Source organism: Diabrotica virgifera, chromosome 3, assembly GCF_917563875.1.
Source record: "Diabrotica virgifera virgifera chromosome 3, PGI_DIABVI_V3a".
NCBI lineage: Eukaryota > Metazoa > Arthropoda > Insecta > Coleoptera > Chrysomelidae > Diabrotica > Diabrotica virgifera.
This window is the reverse complement of record NC_065445.1, coordinates 28,644,880-28,669,804: the sequence shown is the minus strand read 5'-3', so window position 1 is coordinate 28,669,804 and position 24,925 is coordinate 28,644,880. Positions and strand designations below refer to the sequence as shown.

Sequence of the window (24,925 nt, the reverse complement as noted above, 5' to 3'; positions counted from 1 at the left end):
CAAACAAAATAAATTTTGTATTAATTGTCTTGGGTCTCACATGCTCGATCAGTGTAAATCCAAATTCTCTTGCATAGTTTGTAAATCTCGTCATCACACGTTGCTCCATTTCGACAAAACGGGTCATAGTAACCCTTCCGCGGCTGTTGGCCAACACAACTCAAATAATCATAATAAAACCGCTATCTCAAATAACTCCCATACACAGGGTAATTCACAACAGGGGCCCTCACATGTTAGAGCTCCTGAAACGGAAGTTAATCTTCAAAATTCGACTCCACATTCAATGGCTCTATCTGCAGCCTCGCTTGATAATCATTTGGTGTTATTAAGCACACTCCAGGTCTATCTTGTCGCTCCTAGCGGCAAGAGGGTCTTCGCAAAGGCACTTTTAGACTCGGCCTCACAGGTTTCATTTATTAGTGCTGACCTCGTAAAGGAACTGTCACTCACCACTAGAGATGGAAAATTACGGATCAATGGAATTAACTCCACCTCATCCTCGTCTCAATCTATTGTAGATACAACAATTTTCGCTGTCGCTAACGACGTTCCTTTTGACATCTCGTGCTCTGTACTCCCAAAGATAACAAATCCGCTTCCTCAAATTTCTATTTCGGCGAGCAAACTAAACATACCCTCAGAGATACCATTAGGTGATCCGATGTTCCATGTAACATCCCCAATTGGTATCCTGCTCGGTGCAGACCTGTATAACGATATCATTCAACCTGAAATAATTCGTTTGGGAAAAGGTCTTCCCGTTCTTCAACGCACTCTACTCGGGTACACGATATCAGGGTCAGTTCCAGACTTTGCTCTTAAGTCGAAAAATACTAAAAAGGCTTTGGAATTTTATTCAAACTCTCTCGTTACTTGTTGTTCTCATAACACTCCTTCCGCCGTAAATGAGCCGGTAGTGTCCAACGAGGAACTATCCGATCATTTACAAAAATTCTGGGAGCTGGAAGAAGCCGCTCCTCAGAACACCGATCTCATTAATGATCACCCCGCTGAAATTAATTTTGTAAAACATGTTAATGTTCTCCCCAATGGACGATATGAGTCCACACTCAATCTCAAACTCCCTATCGAAGATATAGACATGGGAAATTCGTTTCTCTCGGCAAAAAGACGTTTTCTCAGTCTCGAGAAACGTTTTCAACTCAACCCTGATTTATTGGAAAAATATCAGGACATTATATCGGAATATCTCAATAACGGACAAATAATTCAAGTGCCGTTAAAAATGCTAAATGACTCAGGTAAACCTAATTACTTTCTCCCTCACTTTCCCGTTTTCAAATCCAACTCTACTACTTCCACTCGTATAGTTTTCGATCCAAACAATAAATCGTCTACGGGAATCTCCCTCAGTGACGTCATAGACAAAGGTTATGTCGTCCAACATGAACTTTTTGACATTCTCGCTAAGTTTCGTCAGTTTAAATTCGCACTAGTAGGCGACATCAAGGCTATGTTCCTACAAATCGCCATTTGTCCCACTGAAACATTTCTGTTAAATTTTCTCTTTAGGGACAATATTCAGCAGCCTTTACGGTGCTATCAATTTCAAAGATTACCCTTCGGGCTCCCAAGTAGCCCATTTATCGCTCAAAGAGTTATCAAGCACATCGCTGACAACAACAAACATACCCACGAACTTGCTACTAGTGTTCTGCAAGAATCTATCTATATGGATGACCTGATCAGCGGTGCTGACAGTCTTCATGAATTAAGTTGTCTTTTCGAACAATTAACTTCTTTGCTAGAAACCCATGGTTTCCTCCTCCACAAGTGGAACTGCAGTTCTTCAGAATTTCTGTCTCAACACAATTTAAATCCCGTCTCTGAAGTCAGTCTTAACTTCACGGGATCTGATAAAGTCTTAGGCATATTCTGGGATTCAGAACGCGACCACTTTTCGTTTAAAACTCCTATCTTCAAATTGGCTAATGTTGTTACTAAACGTACTATTCTCTCCTACATTGCTACTTTGTATGACCCGCTAGGATGGTTATCCCCTGTCCTTGTGAACGCTAAGCTCTTGATACAGGAAATATGGTCCCAGAAATTGGACTGGGATCAACCCATTGACTCACCCATCATTATGAAAAATTGGCAAAACCTCTTATCGACATTCAAAACTATAGAAGAGGTCAAGGTACCTCGATGCTTACTTTTACAAAAGAAAGTTGTTGATGTTCAATTAATTATTTTCACCGACGCATCGGAAAAAATATACAGCACTTGTGTGTATCTCAAAGCGACATACTCAGACTTTTCTGTATCGTCGCGGCTTATCGCTTCTAAAAACAAAATTTCTCCGCTAAAAAATAAACTCACCATCCCCAAATTGGAACTTTGTGGAATAGTGTTGGGAGTCACTCTGGCTCATAGACTTTTTCACATCTTCAAGAAAAATTTGAGTATATCTTCATCTCATCTCTTTGCTGACTCTACAATTGCCTTGTCTTGGATACTTTCTAAAAAACACATTTGGAACATTTTTGTACAAAACAGAATTCAAAAGGTCAATTCCTTGTTGGAAACTTTTCCTTGTGATTTCCATTTCGTCAGAAGTCACGAAAACATCGCTGACCCCGCTTCCAGAGGGATAAATGTCTTTGATAATCCCCAGACCACCGAAGACTGGTTATGCGGACCTAGCTTTATTAGAGACAATCCCATCGATTTTTCTCTTCATCAAATTCCTCATTTTCAGGATGATCTTCCTGAATTAAGGAAGTTAGTTGTCTCAAACATAGCAACAAATCACGAACTCAACGACACCTTTGAAAATCTATTCGCTAAATCTTCTTCTTTTCGTAAAATTCAAAGAATTGTCGCTTATCTTTTTAGATTCATCAGTAATATTAAAAAGAAAATAAATAACTCTCCACGAGATACGGATATATTGACGCCACCCGAAATGGAGATCGCTGATCACGCGATCATCAGGTATATCCAAAGTATCTACTTTAAAAAAGAGATTCTTGAATTGAAAAATGCTAAACTCGTGACCAATAAAGCCATTCGTAAACTCAACCCCTTCCTACAACATAATGATGGGCTGATTCGTGTGGGAGGACGTCTCCGACACGCCCCCATATCGTATAATCAAAAACACCCCATTCTACTTCCTTCTAAATGTCGAGTTGTAGAACTAATCTTGACTCAAGCTCATCATAAGTTATTACATTCAGGCGCGCAAACAGTACTTTCGTATGTCAAAATGAAGTACTGGCCAATTGACGGATTAAGACAGATTAAACGCTTAATTCGTAAGTGTGTAAACTGTTTCCGATTCATGACACCCAATTCTGTTCAACAGATGGCAGATATGCATCCCGATCGTGTACTCCCCACTAGACCCTTCCAAGTCGTCTCAGTGGACTATGGGGGGTTCTTCTTAATTAAGTCCTCACATTTGAGGAAGGCACCGCTTTACAAAGCATACGTAGCCTATTTCATTTGCATGAGCACTAAATGTGTTCATATCGAACTCGTCACAGGATTAAGCGCAGAAGCCTATATTCTTACTCTGAAAAGGTTTATTGCCAGAAGATCCACGCCCAGTATTATTTGGAGCGACAATGCCACAAATTTCCATGGGGCAAAAAATGAAATGCGCGAATTCTATGATTTTTTCTTAAATCAAAATAATTCGGAACAGATTAAGGAATTCTGTACTCAAAACTCCATAACTTTCAAGATGGGTGTTCCCCGCAACCCCCATCAATTCGGCCTCCATGAGGTAGGAATAAAGAGTGTGAAGCATCACCTCTATCGAATTATAGGAAATTCCCACTTCACCTTTGAAGTGTTTAACACAGTATTATGCCAAATCGAGGCTATTCTAAATTCGAGACCCATCACTAGGATGTCGTCTGACGCCAATGACTTCGCTTTCCTATCTCCAGCTCACTTCTTAGTTCAAAGAAGTTTAACCGCGCCCCCTGAACCAAGTGTTTCAGAGATACCTGAAAATAGGTTGAATCTTTTTCAGCGTATTAGTAAAATTCAACAGCAATTTTGGAAATTGTGGAAAAAAGACTATCTTTGCCTCCTGCAGCAAAGAAATAAATGGACCGACCCTACTGACCCTGTCAAGATCGGGGATTTGGTTCTGTTGAAGGAGGATGGTACTCCTCCACTCTTATGGCCAACTGCCAGGGTAATAGATGTATTGCCTGGTAAGGATGGTCTAGTTCGTACTGTCAAGATTCACACTACTCACGGTGATTTTCTTCGTGGTATTACGAAAATCGCTGTGATTCCCCTGGAAGATTAAAATCTATCCCTAGGGGGAAAACTTATCGTTTTCCTCCATTTTATCGTTGTTACCCCTTGTGTATATAAACTCTAATTTCTTCAAACATTTCTTATCGTTGTGCACATCTTTGCCAATCCCCTCTCTTCGAGGTGATATAGGCCATCTCTCTCGCCTGTCGCCCCCGGCAATATGTACAATAAATATATTATACACGGCTCACTAAAATAATTAGTTACGCCCCTGTACTACTGATTACTTAAAATTCAAGTAGTATTTATGTAACCTTTCTGGAAACTCCAGGTTATTGTTGAGACTCGCATTTGAACCCCTCGCCGGGGCAGATCGTCAAAAGCTTCCTAACGAGAATCATCTCTAATCTATCGACGCTCCCGCTATTCGTAAAAAGGCCGCATTTTACCGGCTTTTTTTGCTATCGTTTTATACCGCTCAGATAATTCAATCTGCTCAGTATTATCGACGATGATTTATTTAGCGTATTAGTGAGTGCCTTACAAATGAACCAAATGGATTATGGAATTCAATCAGAGCTCTGATGTGACACGTCATCAAGGAATAAAACTGTAAGTACTCTACATGTATGTGAACATAACTTATTAGTCGTGATACTGTATGCATTTTGAACCATATACCTCTCGTAGCAAATATTCTTTGTACCATTTATGCAGATAATACTTTAAATTACATATGAAAAATCGTTATCTACTCTTAACCAGCTTACCTATGGGAATATACTCTATAACCGTACAATAAGTATAGGTTACTATTGTTAAGGATACTTTACGTATTGCCTAAACAGGGCCAGTAGTACAAATAGTATGTGCCGCACTTGAAATGCATGCGCATCATTTCAGTGTGTTTTAAATACTACAGTGTTCGAGTGAAAGGAGCAGATCATTATCTGTTAACAACTATAAACCGTTTATCCCTTTTCGTAAAATCCGTGAATTGAAGGTCCCCGACCATTTGTGGCACCTTTAAGAAGCTCTTTTTCTGTAACATTTTATTAAAATACAGGGGCAATAAACAATAATCCAGACTCAAGACGTGGTCTGAAGGCAGGCGGCAGGTATCGACAGCATGCAAAACACAACGTGACACAACCGAAGGCCAGCAATTGCAACAAGGGTTGTAAATGCAGGTTTTTCCTACTGATAAACATTACCATTATAAAAATATACTCTAATCTCTTTATATAGAGAGAAATAATTAGGTCATTAGGTGAATGTATAATGTTAAAATTGGGATCCGTTTGAACCTACATTATACATTCTGTTAAAATTTTAAAGCAAAAAGTATAGTTTCATTCTTCACATCTTTATTTATTTCAATGTACATTTTATTCGAAATTGTTTGGTTCAAATTATTACTACCAAAAAAGCAAGACCAGCAAGACTCTTGCAGCAAGACCAAGACCAAGAACAAGACCGGCTAGTGCAAGACCAAGACCAAGACCAAGACTGCCTTTTAGCTGCAAGACCAAGACCAAGACCAAGCTTGCAAGAACAAGAACAAGACCAAGACTAGCCTGGTCTTGGTCTTGTTCTTGTTTTGCTCATCACTATCCACGAGGAAAATAAACTTCCTGTAGCTGGCTGTATACCATAAATCACAAGAATACCAAGTTTCTTGTAAAAGGTATATATTAAAATACCCTAAATAAGGGTCACAATACAAAACGTTTTCGGATTAAGGAATCCATCATCAGTGTTTAAAAGCCCTAAAATTAAGTATAACCTAATTAAATGAGATAAAAGTTAAAATTGACAGAGGTTTTCAAGAACAAGAGGCCATACTTACAAAATTTGCATGCCTGAGCCACCAAAATGTATTGGGTAAAAACCCTTTAAATGTAAATGATAAAGTTATTTTACATATTTATATAAAAATCATCTGATGTTAAAGATAAACCTGGATGTTACCCAGGGCAACACAGGACTCTCCCCACGTGGTTGGAACTTTTTTTGGAGAAAACCTCACATATTGGATTTCAATGGCCAACTGACAATTGAATTCAAAAGCAACTCAAAATGACATTAAGAACTGTCAATGCAACCTAGTGTAACATTACTTCAGCCACAACGTTAAAAATTACATATTTTGAATGTTTAAGATAAAAAACAGTATCAAATTTACATATATTAAAATTAAAGATATTCGCAAAAGATGAAAAATTTTTCCTTGAAATAATCCATTAATTAAGTATTCAAATATGAAAATAAAAATAAAATGTTTACGTTACAGGAAGTTATGCAGTCAACAATACCAATAGGTGTTGTATTGGTGGTATGAAATTATCAATACAATTAGACAAATAATGGTAAAGGCCTTATACATGTAGACGTCTAAAAGCACAAAATAGTATGTAATGTGTACATATATGTACGATTTTAAGAGTATTGATTAGATGATAATTGTTTAATGACTGATAACTTGCTTGGTAGTCGACCAAACATAAATTGCATAATGGTAGAAAAGTGATATGATAATTATAGAAATACTGTTTTGTTTTTATCTGATTGAAAATGAGACTAGAGTGGCTTGATGAAACTGAGTCCTCCAGAGACCTGACCTCAAATTGGTTATAAATAAAGTGATCCTAAAATATGGGGGGGAGTTGGAAGGTATGAAAAGTCTGACAGAGTATGTTGTGATATTGGACCATGGAAGATGTGTAGTGTGTTGTTATGATATGAGAGTTATCTAATCTATAAGCTATGAGATAAGACTAAGAAGACAGGTTGTCTGGAATGAGACTCAATTCTGATGGATGTGGTTGTATATGTGCTGTAGAAGCTAAATTTTGGAAAAGTAAAGCTAGAGAGTTTGAATATTAGAGAGTTAAAGTAAGATGAATATTAGAATGAGATGAATACAAATGAATATTAGAGAGTTAAAGTAAGATGTTGCTTATCGACAATTGGGAGTGAAATAGATGTAAGTGGTAATCATGAATGGTGAAGCAAAGAAGAGAAAATTGTAACTGATGTGGTTTATGAAAAAAGTTGACGGTGTAGGGGTTGAAAATCTCGGTTAAATGACACATGGCGATTGACACAATTAGGACTTCTCTGCTTCTCTTTAACTATTTCTAAGTCTTCATACAGGTCCAATTTTAGGAAGTTTTTTTGTGAAATATTATGTAGTAACGAGACATCTTCTGGGATATTCTATTTGTTCACCTAAGATTATCGTAACAAGCACTTTAAAGGTATATTGGGTTAAATGGACATATTTTGGTCCACATTACCTAGTTTATATACCTTCTGATAACTCATCCTGTATCATCATCATTCAATCTTCGCTTGTCCACTGCTGGACATAGATCTCCCTCATAATTTTCCATGTATTTCGATCTTGTGCCCCTTGCATCCAATCCCTATGACAACGTTTTAGATCATCAGTCTAACGTGTTGGTGGACGACCTCTGCTTCAGTAGGCATCATCTCTTGGTCTCCATTCCAGCATCCGCTTTTATTGTTCATCCTGTTTATTGTTTTACTAATATTTTGACGGCAACGAACCCAAACCATTTCTAAAGCACAATTGTGTAACTCTCGTTTCCTCACATTTACAACAAATGCACTGGTTATTAGTAATTGTTACAAAAAGTTTCAAAATGTAATTCGTTAGCTACCTTATTAAAATATGATCATTACATTTTTTTCTCTTGGTTTTTTCGGAAAGTGATGATAGTTGACTTCAATTCTTCTTCTTGGTGTGTCTATCCGTGACGAATACTTGCGATCATGTTGAACCAGGTTTTAAGGTTTTTTATTCAGGATCTTCTTCGGCTTCCTGGACCTCGCTTTCCAAATATTTTTCCTTGCAGGATCCCTTGTAGGAGAGCATATCTGGATGGGTTTCGCATAATGTGTCCGAAGTATTGTATCTTTCGAGATTTTATGGTGATGAACACCGCTCGGTTCTTCTTTATTCTTCTAAGAACCTCCTCTATTACTTTTACTCCCATTTACTATTAAATAATTCCACTCAGAAACAGCTCGATTGTCTGTAATTCATTATTTGAACGTAAATGTTATCTTGACTCTTGACCAAGAACTTACTCAATACAATTTAGACTAATTTTAATAGTTGTTCTACTAACGTATCTTGTGATATCTAACTAGTTTTAAGCCTAATCTGCTCAGCTTTCTGAGTTACATGATGTTTCCAATTTAATATTTCATCATGGTGGAGGCCGAGGTAGTTTGCTGAGTCTGCTGGAGATATCTGACGTTCTCCAAAGGGTTATGGAAAGGTGGTTATTTCTTCGCCGTAACGTGACTTTCAACAGGCATGTTACATTTTCCAATCGTGGGTCATATTACCTACGTTGTTAATAGCAACTTATAATTACTGTGTTACTGTCTGTTAAGTTTCATAATGAAGGTGTCATCTGTAAATGTCCCTATTACTATTTCATTGGGTGTTGGAATATCTGAAGTATAAATTAGGTACATGAATAGTCCCAAGATGCTACCCTGTGGTACATTAGCTGAGATTAGTGTGGCACACAAAAGATATTTTAATTAGTATTTAGTATCACCTATACCCTTGAAGAGTCCTATTAAATGCTTTATAACACTCTTCATAGTGTTTGTTATAATTTTGCTAAGAGTAAGAATTCTATGACTGTCTAGACATAAATGTGTTTGATGGTCCTGTCACGTGTTTAGTTTAACACTATTAGTTAGTTACTATTAATTAGTAGTTGTTAGTAGTTTTTTAGTATTATTAACCATAATTAGCCATTTTTTTTATAAAAGGTAGGAAGGAAATACATGCAACAATGTTAGCGGTCTTTTTGAGAAACGTGTAGTAACAAAAACAGCAATAATGTAATTTTTCAACAGAACATTTGTTTACTCAAACCTTGAATACCCACGTGGGATGATAGTGCTATGGTAATGGCTGCTAGTCCGTTGCGAAGAGATGACTGATTTCTTCGGCAGACCACAAATAAGTGAAGAGTTGAGAGTTGAGATTGCAGATATATCATCTCCGGATGACCTGTATACCGGAAGCACAGTATAAAGAGGGACAGTAGAACCACTCTCTGAAAAATTGGAAGTAAAATCTTTAGTCGCGCATGGCAACCGCGCAATGTTGGCAGTCGCTTTTGTCCCACTCTCGCATTGCTAGTCGCATAGAAACGTACGCGTTTTAACAGGGAAAACCCGCATCCACCACTGGTGAATTACCAATTGCGTACTGCCGGTATTACTTCTTGAGATCAAAGTGCCGCCATGGAAGAGGTTTTTTCTGTCCCTCTTTATACTGTGCCGGAAGTATAGATGGGGACGACTCTTAGCACCAATGTTGCTTTCCTTCAGAGCAACTGCGATGTGTTCTTCCTACTTGATTCGTACCTCCGGCATCTAGTAAGCGCTAGATGGGATGGATAGGAACGAATTGTAAATACTTCTCATTTATTGTTTAAATAATATTTTTAGAAGGTTACGAAACTGTAACAAGGCATTCACAGTAAACTGAATGCGTTTGGTTCGCCCAGCTCTCTTGGTTATCTAAGGCTAGCTGCACATTTGTGTGTTTTCAAGCAGCGTGCCTGCTGGGGGAAAGCTGCGGGCGATCACTGGCGGTTCAGCAGTACATGAGTTGAATTTATTCACTGCACACTCAAGCTGACCCGCGACGTGCACGCGAGTGTGCAGTAAATAACATCAGTTCATGTACTGCTGAATTGATCAATTCGTGTGCTGGAACAATACACATGGAGAAGTCATTAGTACTGTGTACATCTGAACATGAAACCCGACATAAAAGAGGATGTGACTTTGTAATACATGAAAGACTACAATCAGAGTTATTAGACTTTAAACCAATAAACGAAAGAATCTGCATAATAAGATTAAGAGGTAAATGGTCCAATTTAACTATATTCTCAGTGTATGCACCAACCAAAGACGCATCAGAGGATGATAAAAATGAATTCTACGACTCTCTAAATCAACTCTACACAGAAGCTCCTAACAACGATATTAAAATAATACTAGGTGATCTAAACGCGAAGGTGGGCACAGAAGACTACGTAATATCGGTGGCAGGAAGATATAGTCTACATGAAGTTACAAACGATAATGGATCACGTTTGGTCGATTTTGCGACAGGCCGCAACTTAGCCATCAAAAGCACCCAGTTCGCTAGAAAAAAGATCCACAAGGCAACATGGAGATCAAACGATGGAAGAACAAATAATCAAATAGATCACGCATTGATTCATGGGAGACATTCTAGCAACATAATAAGCGTAAGAACTATGAGAGGGCCAGATAGCGACACAGACCATTTTCTCGTAAAGGCCAAGCTCAGAACAAAAATTTCAACACAAACAATAGATAAACACACAAAGATCGAAAGATAGAATCGAAACTGAAAGAAGAAAATAATCGAAGACAGTACCAAGTAGAATTAAGAAATAGGTTTCAGGTTTTGGAAATAAATGAAAATGAAAGTGAAGATGCAGATCTGCGATGGGACTCCATAAAAACAACTATTACAGAAGCAGGAGAGAAATCTATCGGAAGAACAAAAAAAAAAAAAATAAAAAATGGTTCGATGAGGAATGTGAAAGAACACTCAAAGAAACAAACAAAAGAAGATTATCTGTCGAACCCATCAGAAGAAAAACGTATACTATTCCACAGAGAGAGAGAGAGAGAGAGAGAGAGAGAGAGAGAGAGAGAGCCGCAGCTAGAAGAACACTTAGACAAAAAAGAGACAATATCTGCAACAACAAATTGAAAAAGTAGAAGGAGAACACAGCTTCAAACAAAGTAAAAAATTTCTACAGAGATGTAAGACAACATAAGAGAGGCTCGTATATTATAAGGACACCCAACTTCGTAAGAGATAAAGATGGAGAAATGCTGGCTGCCGAAAACAAAATAATAGAAAGTTGGGCTGAATATTTTAAAGAGGTCCTGAATATCCAAAATTTCACTGATGAAAACAATGAAAATGGTGGAAACAACGGAGAACATGAGTATCAAACGGCCTAATTAGAAATACCCCCAACAAGCATGGAAGAAATTACGCATGCCATAAAAACGCTTAAAAACGATAATGTTTCTGGTCTGGACAATATTGATGCCGAGCTAATTAAAACATGCGGTCATGAACTCATAAGTAAAATCCATCAATTAATAGAAAAGGCCTGGCAACAAGAAATAATGCCGAAAGAATGGTGTGGTAGTATTATCGTACCCATACACAAGAAAGGAAAAAATGAATAATGCATGAATTACAGAGGAATCTCACTAATCAACACTACGTATAAAATATTGGCTTCGATATTATTAAAAAGATTAGTACCATACGCTGAAGAAATAGTTGGTGACTACCAGTGTGGTTACAGCCTGGCAGATCGACTGTTGATCAAATATTTACAATAAGACAAATGCTTGAAAAGTATTGGGAATATAATCAGAACGTGCATCAGATCTTTATAGACTTCAAACAGGCTTATGATTCAATTGATCGTGCAACATTATGGAAGGCAATGGTCGAGCTCGGCGTACCCAAGAAACTAGCTGCGGTAACACAAATGTGTGTAAGTAACTCCTTTGCACAAGTTAGAATAGGGGGGAAAATATCAAACGCTTTCTGCGTAAATTCTGGACTGAGACAGGGAGATCCGTTGTCCCCATTGTTGTTTAACCTGGCCTTAGAATATGTAATGCGGAAAATATATCACAAAATCAAACCAGACATAACTGCTCGGGGAGCAATAAAGTATAAAATGTTTCGAACAAGATACCTTTTACTTTAGATTGACTTCTTTATCTTGTTCTATTCCTTAATTTGACAGGTTTCGAAGTAAAAACCAATCAAATTGGGTTAGCTGCAACTAATTAATGGAAACTCAGTCAAATTTCGTTCTTTTTCCAAATTTTCCAACTTTTTTATTATAGGTCTGGATCCCGCGTATGAAAAAAAAGTTGATTAATAGCAAGCTGAAAATTTGTTAATAGCTTAAGGGTGACTAGTCGGACAAACTTTGATATATGGGAACACTGGAACAGGGGAAGTTTTAATTGTGGAACAGGTTAAAAATTTGGAACGGTCAGACCACGAAAACGGCACATGTATTTTGTCCGACAGAACAGACTTAAACTCTCCGAACAGAGATTAAGCTCTCATGCAAAAATCAGACTGCTATTTATCACCAAATGGGCGTTTTAATGAGTGGAACATGTAGAATATGTCATATGACAGGAATTATGACAGGTGATAAATAGCAGTCTGACTTTTGCATGAGAGTTTAATCTCTGTTCGGAGAGTTTAAGTCTATTCTGTCGGACAAAATAAATGTGCCGTTTTCGTGGTCTGACCGTTCCAAATTTTCAACCTGTTCCACAATTAAAACTGCCCCTGTTCCAGTGTTACTATATATCAAAGTTTATCCTACTAGACACCCTTAAGCTATTAACAAATTTTCAGCTTGCTATTAATCAACTTTTTTTTCATACGCGGGATCCAGACCTATTACTTTTTCTCTGACACTGACAATTATTAATTTTTATATCAATAGCTTAATAGGAGAGACTTAAAATACTAACTTTGTTTACAAATTAGATAGTGACTGAAAAAAACTACCTAACTTGACATCTGCACTAACTAATTTTCTAATTGCTATTAGTCCAAAGAAATGGTTTAAACATACTGAAACATTCTCCCTCTCTAAAATTAATAATTAACCTTATAAAAGATAAATTAAGAAATTTACAACCAATTAAAATGAATCACAAATAACAACCAACTGAAGGAAAACTAATGAGATTAATGAAATTTAAATATGTAACTATTTAAATTTTCAATCTTCTTGATTGATTTCCATCCAAAATGGGTGGAAACATGACTTAATCTGGAACTCTATCGCACTTTCTTAGTCTTCCTTACACGACCATGACTCCGTTTTCATTCAAAAATGGAATGAATTGATAAAGCTTACTTTTAGTGGAGACGGTTCCTTTCTGGAGCAACTGTTTTATTTCTTCAGCAAAACAATCCAGTTGAACTTGTTTCACCCAAAGTGGCTGAGGTCGTTTCACATCAGCAAGGCTCATATTATATTATAATTTTGGTCTCTTTGGATTTGTCTTCCTCTGAAGTAAGATAATAAATATCTATTATAATAAATATCATCTTTATCCATCACTTGATCTACTTGTCACCATGATTTGTAATTATGTTCGAGATGCCACATATACAGAACGATGATAGCTTCGTTGGTAGAGCATTCTACCAGAGAACGAGAGGTCCCGGGTTCGAGTCCGAACGATTCATGTTCTTTTTTTATTTAATTTTTGGTATTGTTTTACTAAAAAATTTTTGAAAGTGGTAGATAAGTATTAAAATTAGTTTAATATTTAAATAAAATACAAATAAACTGTTTAGTATATTTATTTCGTTGAAATTATATAATAGAAGTACCTATAACTTCTTACGTGCGTACAAAGTACACACACACATTCTTTTTTTATTTTATGTTAATGCTTAAAGATGATGACTGAATATATGTTTATTGCCAATATAGAAAGTTTTTTAAATTCTGTTGATTTGCTAGGAAAATATAAATAAAAAAGTTTATTCAGTTTTCAGTCACATTAGTTTTTAATATGGACCTGCAATTTGGATTAATGTTTTTAACGGTAGGTAATCACTAAAGACCGGATTATATGTTTTTTGCATATCGATAACCATCAAAGATACAATCAAACGCTTCAGGATGTGGACGAATTATGATAATTAAAGGCGTTTGACACTAATTTAATTTTACATATTTAGAATATTTTCGGTTTTTTAACATATTTTGATGGTTTGAACATATTTTCGACCGTTTGACATATTTTGGCATATTTTTAACATATTTTGGCATATTTTTAACATATTTTGGCATATTTTGACATATTTTTCGCTGTAAACAGCTTGACACAGTTAACCATGTAACAATGGTTAGGTTTATAAATAATGCATTCATGAACTTTTTCCTTCCCGACATTGTTCCAGCTAACAAAATCTTGCTTATGGTTTCCGATGCTGCGTCATACATGGTCAAATCTGGCCAACAACTAAAAGTTTTATATCCCAATTTAATTCATGTGACGGGTTTTTGTCGCATGGTTTAGACAGAGTGGCGTTCGAAATTCATTTCCTACATTTAATAGTTTAATTAGCAACGTGAAGAAAATATTTTTAAAATCGTCTTTAAGGATTCAGATATATAAAGAAAAATTACCAAATACTCCTTTGCCACCGGAGCCTATAATCACAAGTTGGGGAACATATTTAAAAGCTGCCTGTTTTTATGCGGAACATTTTCTCCATATAAAAGAACTAATTTTATGTTTTGAAGAAACAAATATTGGTGCGATTTTAAAATGCAAATCAATTTTAGAAAACAGATCACTGCACAATGAGCTTTGTTTTATTAAATCGAATTATGAATTTGTTTATAAAACCATCCTCAATCATGAAACTGAATCGTTTCCACTAAAAGAGTCCCTTAATTTAATTCAGAAATTTAAGGAAAACGCTGAAGAAGTTTCTGGAAAAATTGGACAGTCAATAAATAAAAAATGGATTGAAACTTTACAGAAAAATAGTGATTTAAAATTATTATTACAGGAAGCAAAAAAAAATAATTTTTGGGGCGATTTTGATGTCAATACCAATTTAAATGCGGAGATTGTTAACGTTATAAAATTTGCACCAATCACATCAGTTGATGTTGAACAAAGATTTTCAACATACAAATTACTACTAACGGATAGGCGACATAATTTTACTATTGAAAATATTTAAAAACATTTGATTGTGAATTGTTTTTATAAGAAGGAATAAAATGTAGAAACGTGTAATAGTAATAGGTACTAGATAGGTATACATTCGTATATTTAGGTTAATTTTGTCAATATATGTACTTACCGTTATTTAATAAAACTTTTATACATTTTGTAATGCATATTTTCTTGTTACTTTAAAATGTTTTTCACATATTCCACATATTTGGAACATATTTTAAACTTTTAGGGAATATTTTCAACATATTTTACTCATATTTCAGACATATATATGCACATATTTCAGTCAAAACAGGAACATATAATCCGGTCTTTAGTAATCACACAAAAAAATAAATAAAAAAATTCATTTATTGCGTACTGAATTCATAACATCGATATCACATTTGCACACGTTTCATACTATTAAAATTTTAGTATTATTTTTATTACCCAGACTGGTATTATTATAGAATTTTGAAATATTTTTTATGATCAATAATTACGCATTTTAATTATTTACCTTCGTCCTATTCAGTGCAAATCTAATGACTGCAAAAAATCTGCCACTCTGAAATGTTTCAAAAAAACCACTTAAATATAACATTAATTCTGCTTAATGGATGTGTTGGATTAAATAAATGGGGGTATGGAACAAAAGTACGAAAACAAAAAGACTAATTTACACAGGATTGGATAATTTAATCAATGTAAATAAATTGCCCTACCGCACCTCTCTGTCGGTTTTTATCTTCTCATGCAATGGAGGTTTAAAATTATTGTTGTTGCATTTTCGTTAACATTTCGAATAATATTCGCATACCTGTGGCCTATTCTGCATTCTAATAGTGCTTTTAAGGCTACGACTGTTTCCACCGTGTCAAGCGCTTTTTGGAAGTCAACAAAAATAAGAACCAGATGTCTATTATATTCGATAAACTTTTCGAATAGAATTTTAAAGCACTGCAGATGGTCATTTGTTCCGTTGCCTGATCTTGTTCTTCTGACTGATAAAAATCGAGTTTTACTTCCAATATGTTTGCCAGTATTTGATTAAAGAGCCTATATCATCATCTTATCTGCAGCAGCGCGTAAAAACTGCACAGATTTTGTGTTGAACCAGGTTTTGACGTTCTTCAACCAGGATGTTTTTCTTCTTCTTGGCTCCGCTTTCCAAATATTTTTCCTTGCAGTATTGCTTGCAGGAGGGTATATCTGGATTCATTTCGCATAAGGTGTCCGAAGTATAGTAACTTTCGAGATTGGATGTTGGTCTGTATCTCTTGTAGTGTTGCCCAAATTCAAGACCAAGACGAGACTTACGACAGTCTTGGTCTTGGTCTTGCGCCAGTACACCTGGTCTTGGTCTTGCAGCAAGAGTCTTGCAAGTTGTCCATTAGCCTATTGCATATCTTAGAACAACGTAACAGAGAGGTACATTTTAAGCTTGAATATCATAGCCATAGTAAAGACTAGCCAAATTAATAAATACCTAAACAACTGACACCCACGATCTAAGTGATACCTGCCTATGTTCTAACTAACTAAAGTTAAAACTAGCTCTCAAAACCCACAAAATTTCATTTGCATATCTCAACCGGTTTTAGAGCAATAAATAAATCGTCAGTTTGTAAGAAAAAATTTTAACACCCCCTATTTGGGAAATGAAGCATTTATAAAATAAACGTTTATGAAGCAAACTGTCATTACTTTTTCGTGCAGAATTTAAAAAGATCCTGTACTGATTAATGAAAACATGGCTGGTTTAAAAAAGTACCTAACTTTTTTATTATCCAATATAAGTGAATGAATAAAAAAACATAATGCAAAGAAAATATGAGGCTATAGTTGGGATTTAATTTCAGTATGCTATTGCATGCTTGAATAATAAGTTAGCATAATGCTAGAATATTCCACAGAGTGAGAAAAAACACAGTTTGATTGGTACACCCAGTATACAATGACAACGATTGACCTGTCTAGCAACAATATTATTACAGCAATATATATTTATAAAGAATAAGACAACATATTAAAAACAATTAATAAATCAGACAACAGGTTTAGGAAATTTGAGACATTAAAAATGACCCGTTTTTAAGGTGGTGCGTTAATTTCTTGGAGAAGTGTATATCGTTAAAATAATATTTCGGTATCTTGTTTACACGATATTCGGCATTATCTGTACTTTTGTCTCGTATCTTATGATACTTTTAAATAATAGCCGCGCTGTTTCGGCAAATTTTGTTTAGCCGAGTGACCTCATAGCACAGTCAGCATAAACAATACATAATAGTCTTACTATAATATTATGTATACCGATAAGATTTCTGGTGTTTGGATTCCTAGAAAACTAATAATGAAAAAAAATTAATTACTTGTATACTTATTAAGTCTATTTTATATTAGCTAAGGTGACAATTAATTTCAGAGCGAATAATTCGGCTGATGGGAAAGAATTACAAAATATTTTGTTTTTACATTATAATAATGACCTCTGAATACATGTCAAATGTGTCGTGTTTTTTATGGATATATTGATTCGCTATGTATGTTTATGGTATTGTTCGTAATGTGCATAAATCCAATTTTCAAAATTTTTTTTTTGTTTCTCATAGAGTATCTAAGAATATAGCCGAACTTATATACTCCCTAAAACGACCCTCAGTTCTAACTGCAAGACGCAAGAGTCTCGCAGGCTTAGTCTTGTTCTTACTCAAGTCTTGCACGGTAAGTCTTGGTCTTACTAAAATTAGACTGTCTTGGTCTTGGTGTTGGTCTTGCGAAAACGCAAAAACAAGACCAAGACTGCAAGACCAAGACCGATTTTGGGCAACACTAATCTCTTGGTTCTTCTTCATTCTTCTGAGGACCTCCTCATTTGTAATATCCATCTCTCAAATGCTTATAGTTTTCTGCACATATCTTCGGTCAAGGTCCACGATTCAACACCATAAAAAGTACAGGGAAGACGTAACATCGCAGCATTCTTACTCTTAATACAAAAGAGAGGTTGTGACTCTTGAAAAATGACTCCATTCTGATCCACTTGGAAGATGGATCTAGCTTTTCCGATGCGTGCTCTTATCTCTTGGTTGTTGGTATATTCTTCATTTATTATGATTCCTAGGTAATTGTTGTATTGCTCCGTGTATGGACAGGGGTACTTCTGGTACGTGTTCTTTGGTGCACATAGGATATTGGTATCGACAGGACTATTCTCTTAGGCAATTTACACTAAGAGAGTCGTTTAGTTGGTCTCTTTTAGTTGAATAATTACATAGTTTTTTAATCACTACTACACTTCTTCTTCTTAAAGTTCCCTCTCCTGTCGGAAGTTGGATATCATAATGGCTTTGGTCACTTTGTTGGCTGCTGCTCTGAACAGTTGTAATGAACTACAGTTAAACCATTCTCTAAGGTTCCTCAGCCAGGTCTTCTTCCTTGGATCCTTCCTTGCATAATAATTCTCAGCAACTCATATTTTTCTCTTCTGGTAATGTGACCCAAATATTCCAGTTTTCTAGTTTTTATACTGTTCATAATTTCTAACTGCTTATTTGAACGTCGTAGCACTTCAACATGGGTAATCCTTTGACAGAGACATTGGTAATCCAACTACTGCACTACAGTTCTACAAAATCCAGACACTATTTCAGCGAGTCAACTGGAGGACGTCCACTTACATCGGTCCTAGCCTTCCTCAGTACCTATTATTTCTGGCAGATGCTGATCTCTGTGCCAAAAAGAGCAAAAATGTTTTCTCTATAATGGGTCTCAAATCAAAAGTTAAGCTAAGTAGATGAGAGAGTACTACTAGCTTTTAAGTTTCTTAACACGACTGAAATATCATAGCTAAATGGAGTGTTTAGTATTTTGTAGAAAATCCTCGTTAGAAACCATACGTAGGGAACGAGAATGTATAAGAAATTATTGTAAAGATGAGGTAATTTTAGTTTTCTTTTTTTCTTTAAGTAAGGTAATCCTCAAGTTGCATTTGAAGATTAGAAAGTTTTACTTAAGATAAGGTCATTCTCCAATTTTCATTGGAAGGTAAGGTGTTTCTATGCATTAGGTGTTATAGAATAAGGTACTATCAATCCAACTTACTTTGATGCATTGAGATGACAATGACATACATATCGTACTGAAATTCTTAAATCGACATTTTACCACTTTCCGGATTCTACCCCACTTTGCACCGGAGTAAAAACTGAACCCTTTGGGGGTTTTCCACGACCCTTTCGCCAATGTCTTGTCTTGTTGACAGGAACAATTTACATATATTTTTTAATTAGAGAACTTAATGAAATTTTTGATTTTTATATTTGAACAATTTTTTACAGCAAGACGGAAAATCAATAGCCTACGGAGAAGACTTCAAAACAATCGCCCGAAAATGTTATGACTCCAATCCTGAGCAATTAGTAGCCATAGGAATCAACTGCACGGCCCCACGACTAATCGAACCCCTTCTCACCGGGATAAATGATGATAGAAAAGACAACCCCCGACCACTTATTGTCTACCCTAACAGCGGAGAAAGTTACAATGTCGAACTCGGGTAGGTTTAATTAATTAAGTAAAATGTAAATGTAGCCGAGAAAAACGAAAAGAAAAAACGCGAAGTCGGTTATAAATCTTAAAAAATAGAGATTTTTTTTTCAGAGAGATCGTTTAAGTACATTCGTTATATTCTTAATTGAGACAAGATGGTTTCTTTATGTTCTCTACTTCGTTCTATTTTTAGAGTAACTTTTTTGATATTGTTGGGGAGTTTTTATGAGTTGTGTCTCGTTTTTTTATAAACCCTGGTTTATTTTAACAATATGTTCCTTCCATTAGATGAATAAGTTAAATGTATGTCTATTACATAATGGTCATGTAGGGATTTACTTACTTTATCGTGTCCGGATATGTCATTCATAATGTTTCGGCCCAGTATCGGGCTACGTCGGTTCCATCTTTTTTGGCGAGCCACAAATCTTCGAGGGTACACCGATGAGGACAGTTTCTGCATGTCGGAACATGTTCCATATTCTGTATTTCTCCACAGTCACAGTTCACATCATCTTGGTCTATTTTCCCCTAGTCCAATAAAATGTTACATTTAGGTTGCATTTCTTAGAGGAGTCAATTTTATTTTTTTAATGTGTAGGGGGGTTCAGTAGAAGCTTAAGTTCAAGTTTTTGGGGTCGCCACCCTTGTCCCCCGGCCGCCATATTGGAAAAAGGGGTGCAAAGGGTTATCGCGCTGTATCTGCTAAACTAGCAATCCTACAGAAAATTTAATTATACATAAAATGTAGAAAATTTTATTTTCTACAATTTTATATCTATTACTTTTTATCGTCAAGTGACCAACAAAAAAGTTATAAACAAAAATATGATGAGAAAATTTTGTAAGAAATTTCCTTTTGGAGGTTATAACTTTTTTTCCGTTCATTTCACAATAAAATAACATCATAGCGATTTTGTAGAGGATTTTTCAATGAAAAATTTTCGCTATAAATTTGTTTAATTTTATTTATTATCTAGGTTTTACAGCGCTCCAATCTTGACCAGATTCTCTAATTCTCAATAGGAATACAATAAAAAAAATACTTTTCTATCTATATGTATATTAGTCGAGCGGCAGCAATCTTTATGCCGACCATGAAAATCAAATTTAAGGTGAATGACCAATTTTGGTCTATTTTTATGTTTTCGAGGTCGCTGAATCCGAATATGAAGTTTATTTTTATCTAGATTTGGTGGAACATGTTCAAAAATCAAATTTTATACAAAAATGCCGAAAATCAATTTTGATGATTTTTCAAATTTACCTCGCTGTATCTTTGGTCGCTGCAAATATTTCCTTTTGAAAATTTTACTGTTTAATCTTTGAAGTATGTAGATTACAACAAGATTTGTTCTAAATATTTAAACACATTAAAAAATGAGTTGTTAGTTTTTAAACATTTTGTCATCATATTTCGTTAGTTTCATGTTTACTTAAAAAAGTTGAGTGACATACTTTTTAGTTTATAATTTTAACCAACACAACAATGAAATATAATTCATGAAGAGGTTTTTTGGAAAAATTTAAGTCAAAATATACAATAGGAAAAAAGTTATGTTACTTTATAAACAAGCGGCACACCCCAAAAAACGCTCATAAATCGAGATCCTGACCACGGTGTGGTGAATGGCTAATTTTGATCATACTTTATAATTTTGATAACAAAAATTCGTTCTTGCTCTTCTTAAGAATTTTGCAATATGCGGTTGCGTCATTCTTCTTCTGAACCGGCGAATTTGTCCTCAAACAACTTCTTGGGCCGTTTCTATATATGCTTCGGGTTATAAGTTTTATAGTGGGGAGAAAGGTCAAAAACAGATTAATAATAGCATAGGAATGTTAAAATCATAATAAATTGTATGAATAAAAAATATATATAGATAGAAAAGTAAGCCTAACTTTTGTTTTTATTATATCCCTATGAGCATTCGAGAATCTGGTCAAGTTTGGAGCGCTGTAACACCTATATAAATAAATAGAATTAAACAAATTTATAATGGAAATTTTTCGCTGAAAAACCTTCTACAAAATTGATATAATGTTATTTTATTTTAAAATGAACTGAAAAAAAGTTACAGACTCCAAAAGGAATCTTGTTAAAATTTTTTTACATATTTTTGTTTATATCTTTTTTGTTGGTCACTTGACGATGAAAAGTAATAGAAATAAAATTGTATAAAATTTAATTTGCTACATTTTATGTTAAATTAGATTTTCCGTAGGGTTGGTAGTTTACGAGATATAGCGCGAAACCCCTTTTCACACCATCTCCAAGATGGCGGCCGGGGGACAAGGGAGGCGACCCCAAAAACTTGAACTTAAGCTTCTACTGATCCCCCCTACACATTTAAGAAATAAAATTGACTCCTCTAACAAATGTAAGGTACGGCTTAAAAAATGTAACATTTTAATGGAGTACCCCATTTTACCATGTTTAATCTTACTGGAGTGACCCTCGTTCTTATCCTATTCATAGTTTTCCACGTTTTAAAGTATAGAGACTGACCGGTCCATTGAACCTGAGGAAGAGGAAAATACTCAGGCGGTTCATTCTGCACTGTTCCAAGGAAGCTTTTTCTGGATCTTAGTCGCTTTTCTTGGTGTTCGAACTTTGTGTAGGACATGCCACTCGTCCGCAATCTGTTTATAGACCAATCAAGTTAGTAAAAAATAAGCCGTTTTTCGACATAATTGAAAAGACGAGGTTTGACAGTTGAAATGTGTAGTATGAGATATTACAAAAAGGCTACCATCTTGGGATTCATCAATTTTTTAGTGGAACATTTTTTAAATAAACAATCAAAACGTCAAACTGAGTTTTTTGCTCATAACTTAAAAACTTGTTTATTTAGAAATTTGACGTCCACAGGTAACTTTTTGAGAAAAAAAAGATACATCGAATGAGATACACCAAATTAAAATCGGTTAATAAACAAAAAAGTTATTGCAAAACGGACGACAAAATCACTGTTTTTGAATATTTTTAATAACAGTTTTATTGTTTATTAAAATATGTTTAAATATACCTAAACTTGAGGGCATTATGGTGTTTGAATGGTGTGCAAAAAATGGTCCAGATCTGTTAAACAGTTTTTGCAAAATTTAATTTGTTTTTAAAATTTTTTGAAAAACGAGCTAAGTTCTGAGGCTGGTCCAGTTAATATGGCTAAATTTATCTTAATAATCAGGGACTCATTTCCTTCGTTAAGATGTGTACTAATACCCTATGAAAAAAAAAGTAAAAAAAATTACATTTACGTACACAAAATTATTTGTTAATAAATAGCAGTTTTTAAACTTATAAACAATTACAATAATTTCGTAGAAATCAGATCAAATTAAATGGCAATAAAAAATACTGAAAGCTGGTTAAAATACACATCTTCTAAAATAAATTTTTAGGTCCTACATCCCTTGGGGTCTGAGATAGCCCTTTTTTTTGAAAAAATCACTGTTACGTTAATTAACAACACTGAGATCTGAAATTAACCAAACTTTTATAAGAAAAGTCAAAGTTTTTAACAAAGTTTTTTGCAAGAAAAAATGTTAAAAATTGTTTAAACAGTATTGTTATAAAGAAAGAGTATTTTGCGTTCCGACTAAAGTAAAAAAAAAATGATGGGCGCAGCCGAATGAGAATAAATTCGCGGACTAGCATTCGCTAGCGCTAGACCGTTGCAACCCATTTTTAACATTGACAGTATACCGGATTTGAAGCTTAATATTATATTTATATATTTTGGTAGAAACTTGAATTTTATGAATATTACTATGTTGCACATTTATTTAGTAAAATTATATTTTAAATAAATAAATTTAAAAAATAACAATAAAAAGGCCACAAAGTCAAAATATGCAACAGAAAAAAAGTTACGCGACCTTATAGACGAGTGGTACGTGTTACTCCCCCAAAAAAAACGCTCATTTCTCGAGATATCAACCACGGTGTGGTGAATGGCTAATTTTGGTCTTACTTTATACTTTTTATGGTGCTGAAAACGAAACTGAGTTTTATTTTGAATTTTAGATGGGGAATCATTGTCAAAATCGCAATTTTACCCTAAAAATAAAAAAAAAATGAAATCACGTTTTTCTTAAAAATAAAAGTTACACCTGTTTTTTTCTATAAAACATTTTGTTCTCTGTACTCTAGATTTTAACTTAAAATTAATTAAATAGGTAAATTTCAAATTTTGTTACTCAACTTTTGCGATTAAACTTTGCAATTCAAGAATCTGCACCTTTTACTTCAAACAATTTATAACTTTCTTTATGGCAAGACAGAAATATTGAAGCAGGTCCCATTGTCTTCAGAAAGGTGAGAAATATATACTATAAAAATATCAGAAAAAAATATTACAATGGAACAGAGTTGTAGCAAATTAAACTCAAAAAAACGTGATTTTTTTTATTTTTAGGGTAAAGTTGCGATTTTGATAATGTTCCCCCACGTAAAATTCAAAACAACCCCAATTTTAGTTTTGAGCACCATCAACAATATAAAGTATGACCAAAATTAGTATCAGTATCTCGAGAAATAACCTTTTTTTGGGGTGTGCCGCTCGTCTATAAAGTCACATAACATTTTTCCTATTGCATATTTTAAATTATATTTTTTTGGAAAACTTCTTCATAAATTATATTTTATTTCTGTGTTAATTAAAATTATAAACTAAAAAGTTTGTCACTCAACTTTTTTAAGTAAACATGAAACTAACGAAATCTGACGACAAAATGTTTAAAAATTAACAACTTCTCTTTTAACGTGTTGAGTCATTTTAAACAAATCTCATTGTTATCTAAATGCTTCAAAGATAACACAGTAAAATTTTCAAAAGGAAATATTTACAGTGACCAAAAATACAGTGAGTTAATAATTCTAGAAAAAAAATTAACTCCATATTCGGATTCAGAGACCTCGAAAACATAAGGAATGACGAAAATTTGTCATTCACCTTAAAGTGGATTTTTGTGGTCGGGATAACGTAATTTTAATACTATTCAGTCAGTCGACTACGCCCGCTATTTTTTACTTTAGTCGGAACGCAAACTACTCTGTGTTTGTAACACTCCTATTTAAACAATTTTTAACATTTTTTCTTACTAAAAACTTTGTTAAAAACTTTGACTTTTCTTATAAAAGATTGGTTAATTTCAGCTCTTAGTGTTGTTAATTAACGTAACAGTGATTTTTTCAAAAAAAGGGGCTATCTCAGACCCCAAGGGTCGTAGGACCTAAAAATTTTTTTTGAAAGTTGTGTATTTT

The 24,925-nt window shown here is 34.6% G+C and overlaps 1 protein-coding gene across 7 annotated transcripts in view; it reads left to right on the top strand.

Annotated features, from left to right (window-relative positions):
* The window catches only part of LOC114340192 (homocysteine S-methyltransferase), a 197,033-nt gene that overhangs the window by 138,044 nt on the left and 34,064 nt on the right, over positions 1–24,925 (top strand). For all 7 annotated transcript variants that reach the window (XM_050647846.1, XM_050647845.1, XM_050647844.1 and 4 more), the window contains exon 5: positions 19,446–19,663. In XM_050647846.1, the coding sequence (XP_050503803.1) occupies positions 19,446–19,663 (218 nt within the window). The remainder of the gene's footprint in view (positions 1–19,445; positions 19,664–24,925) is intronic.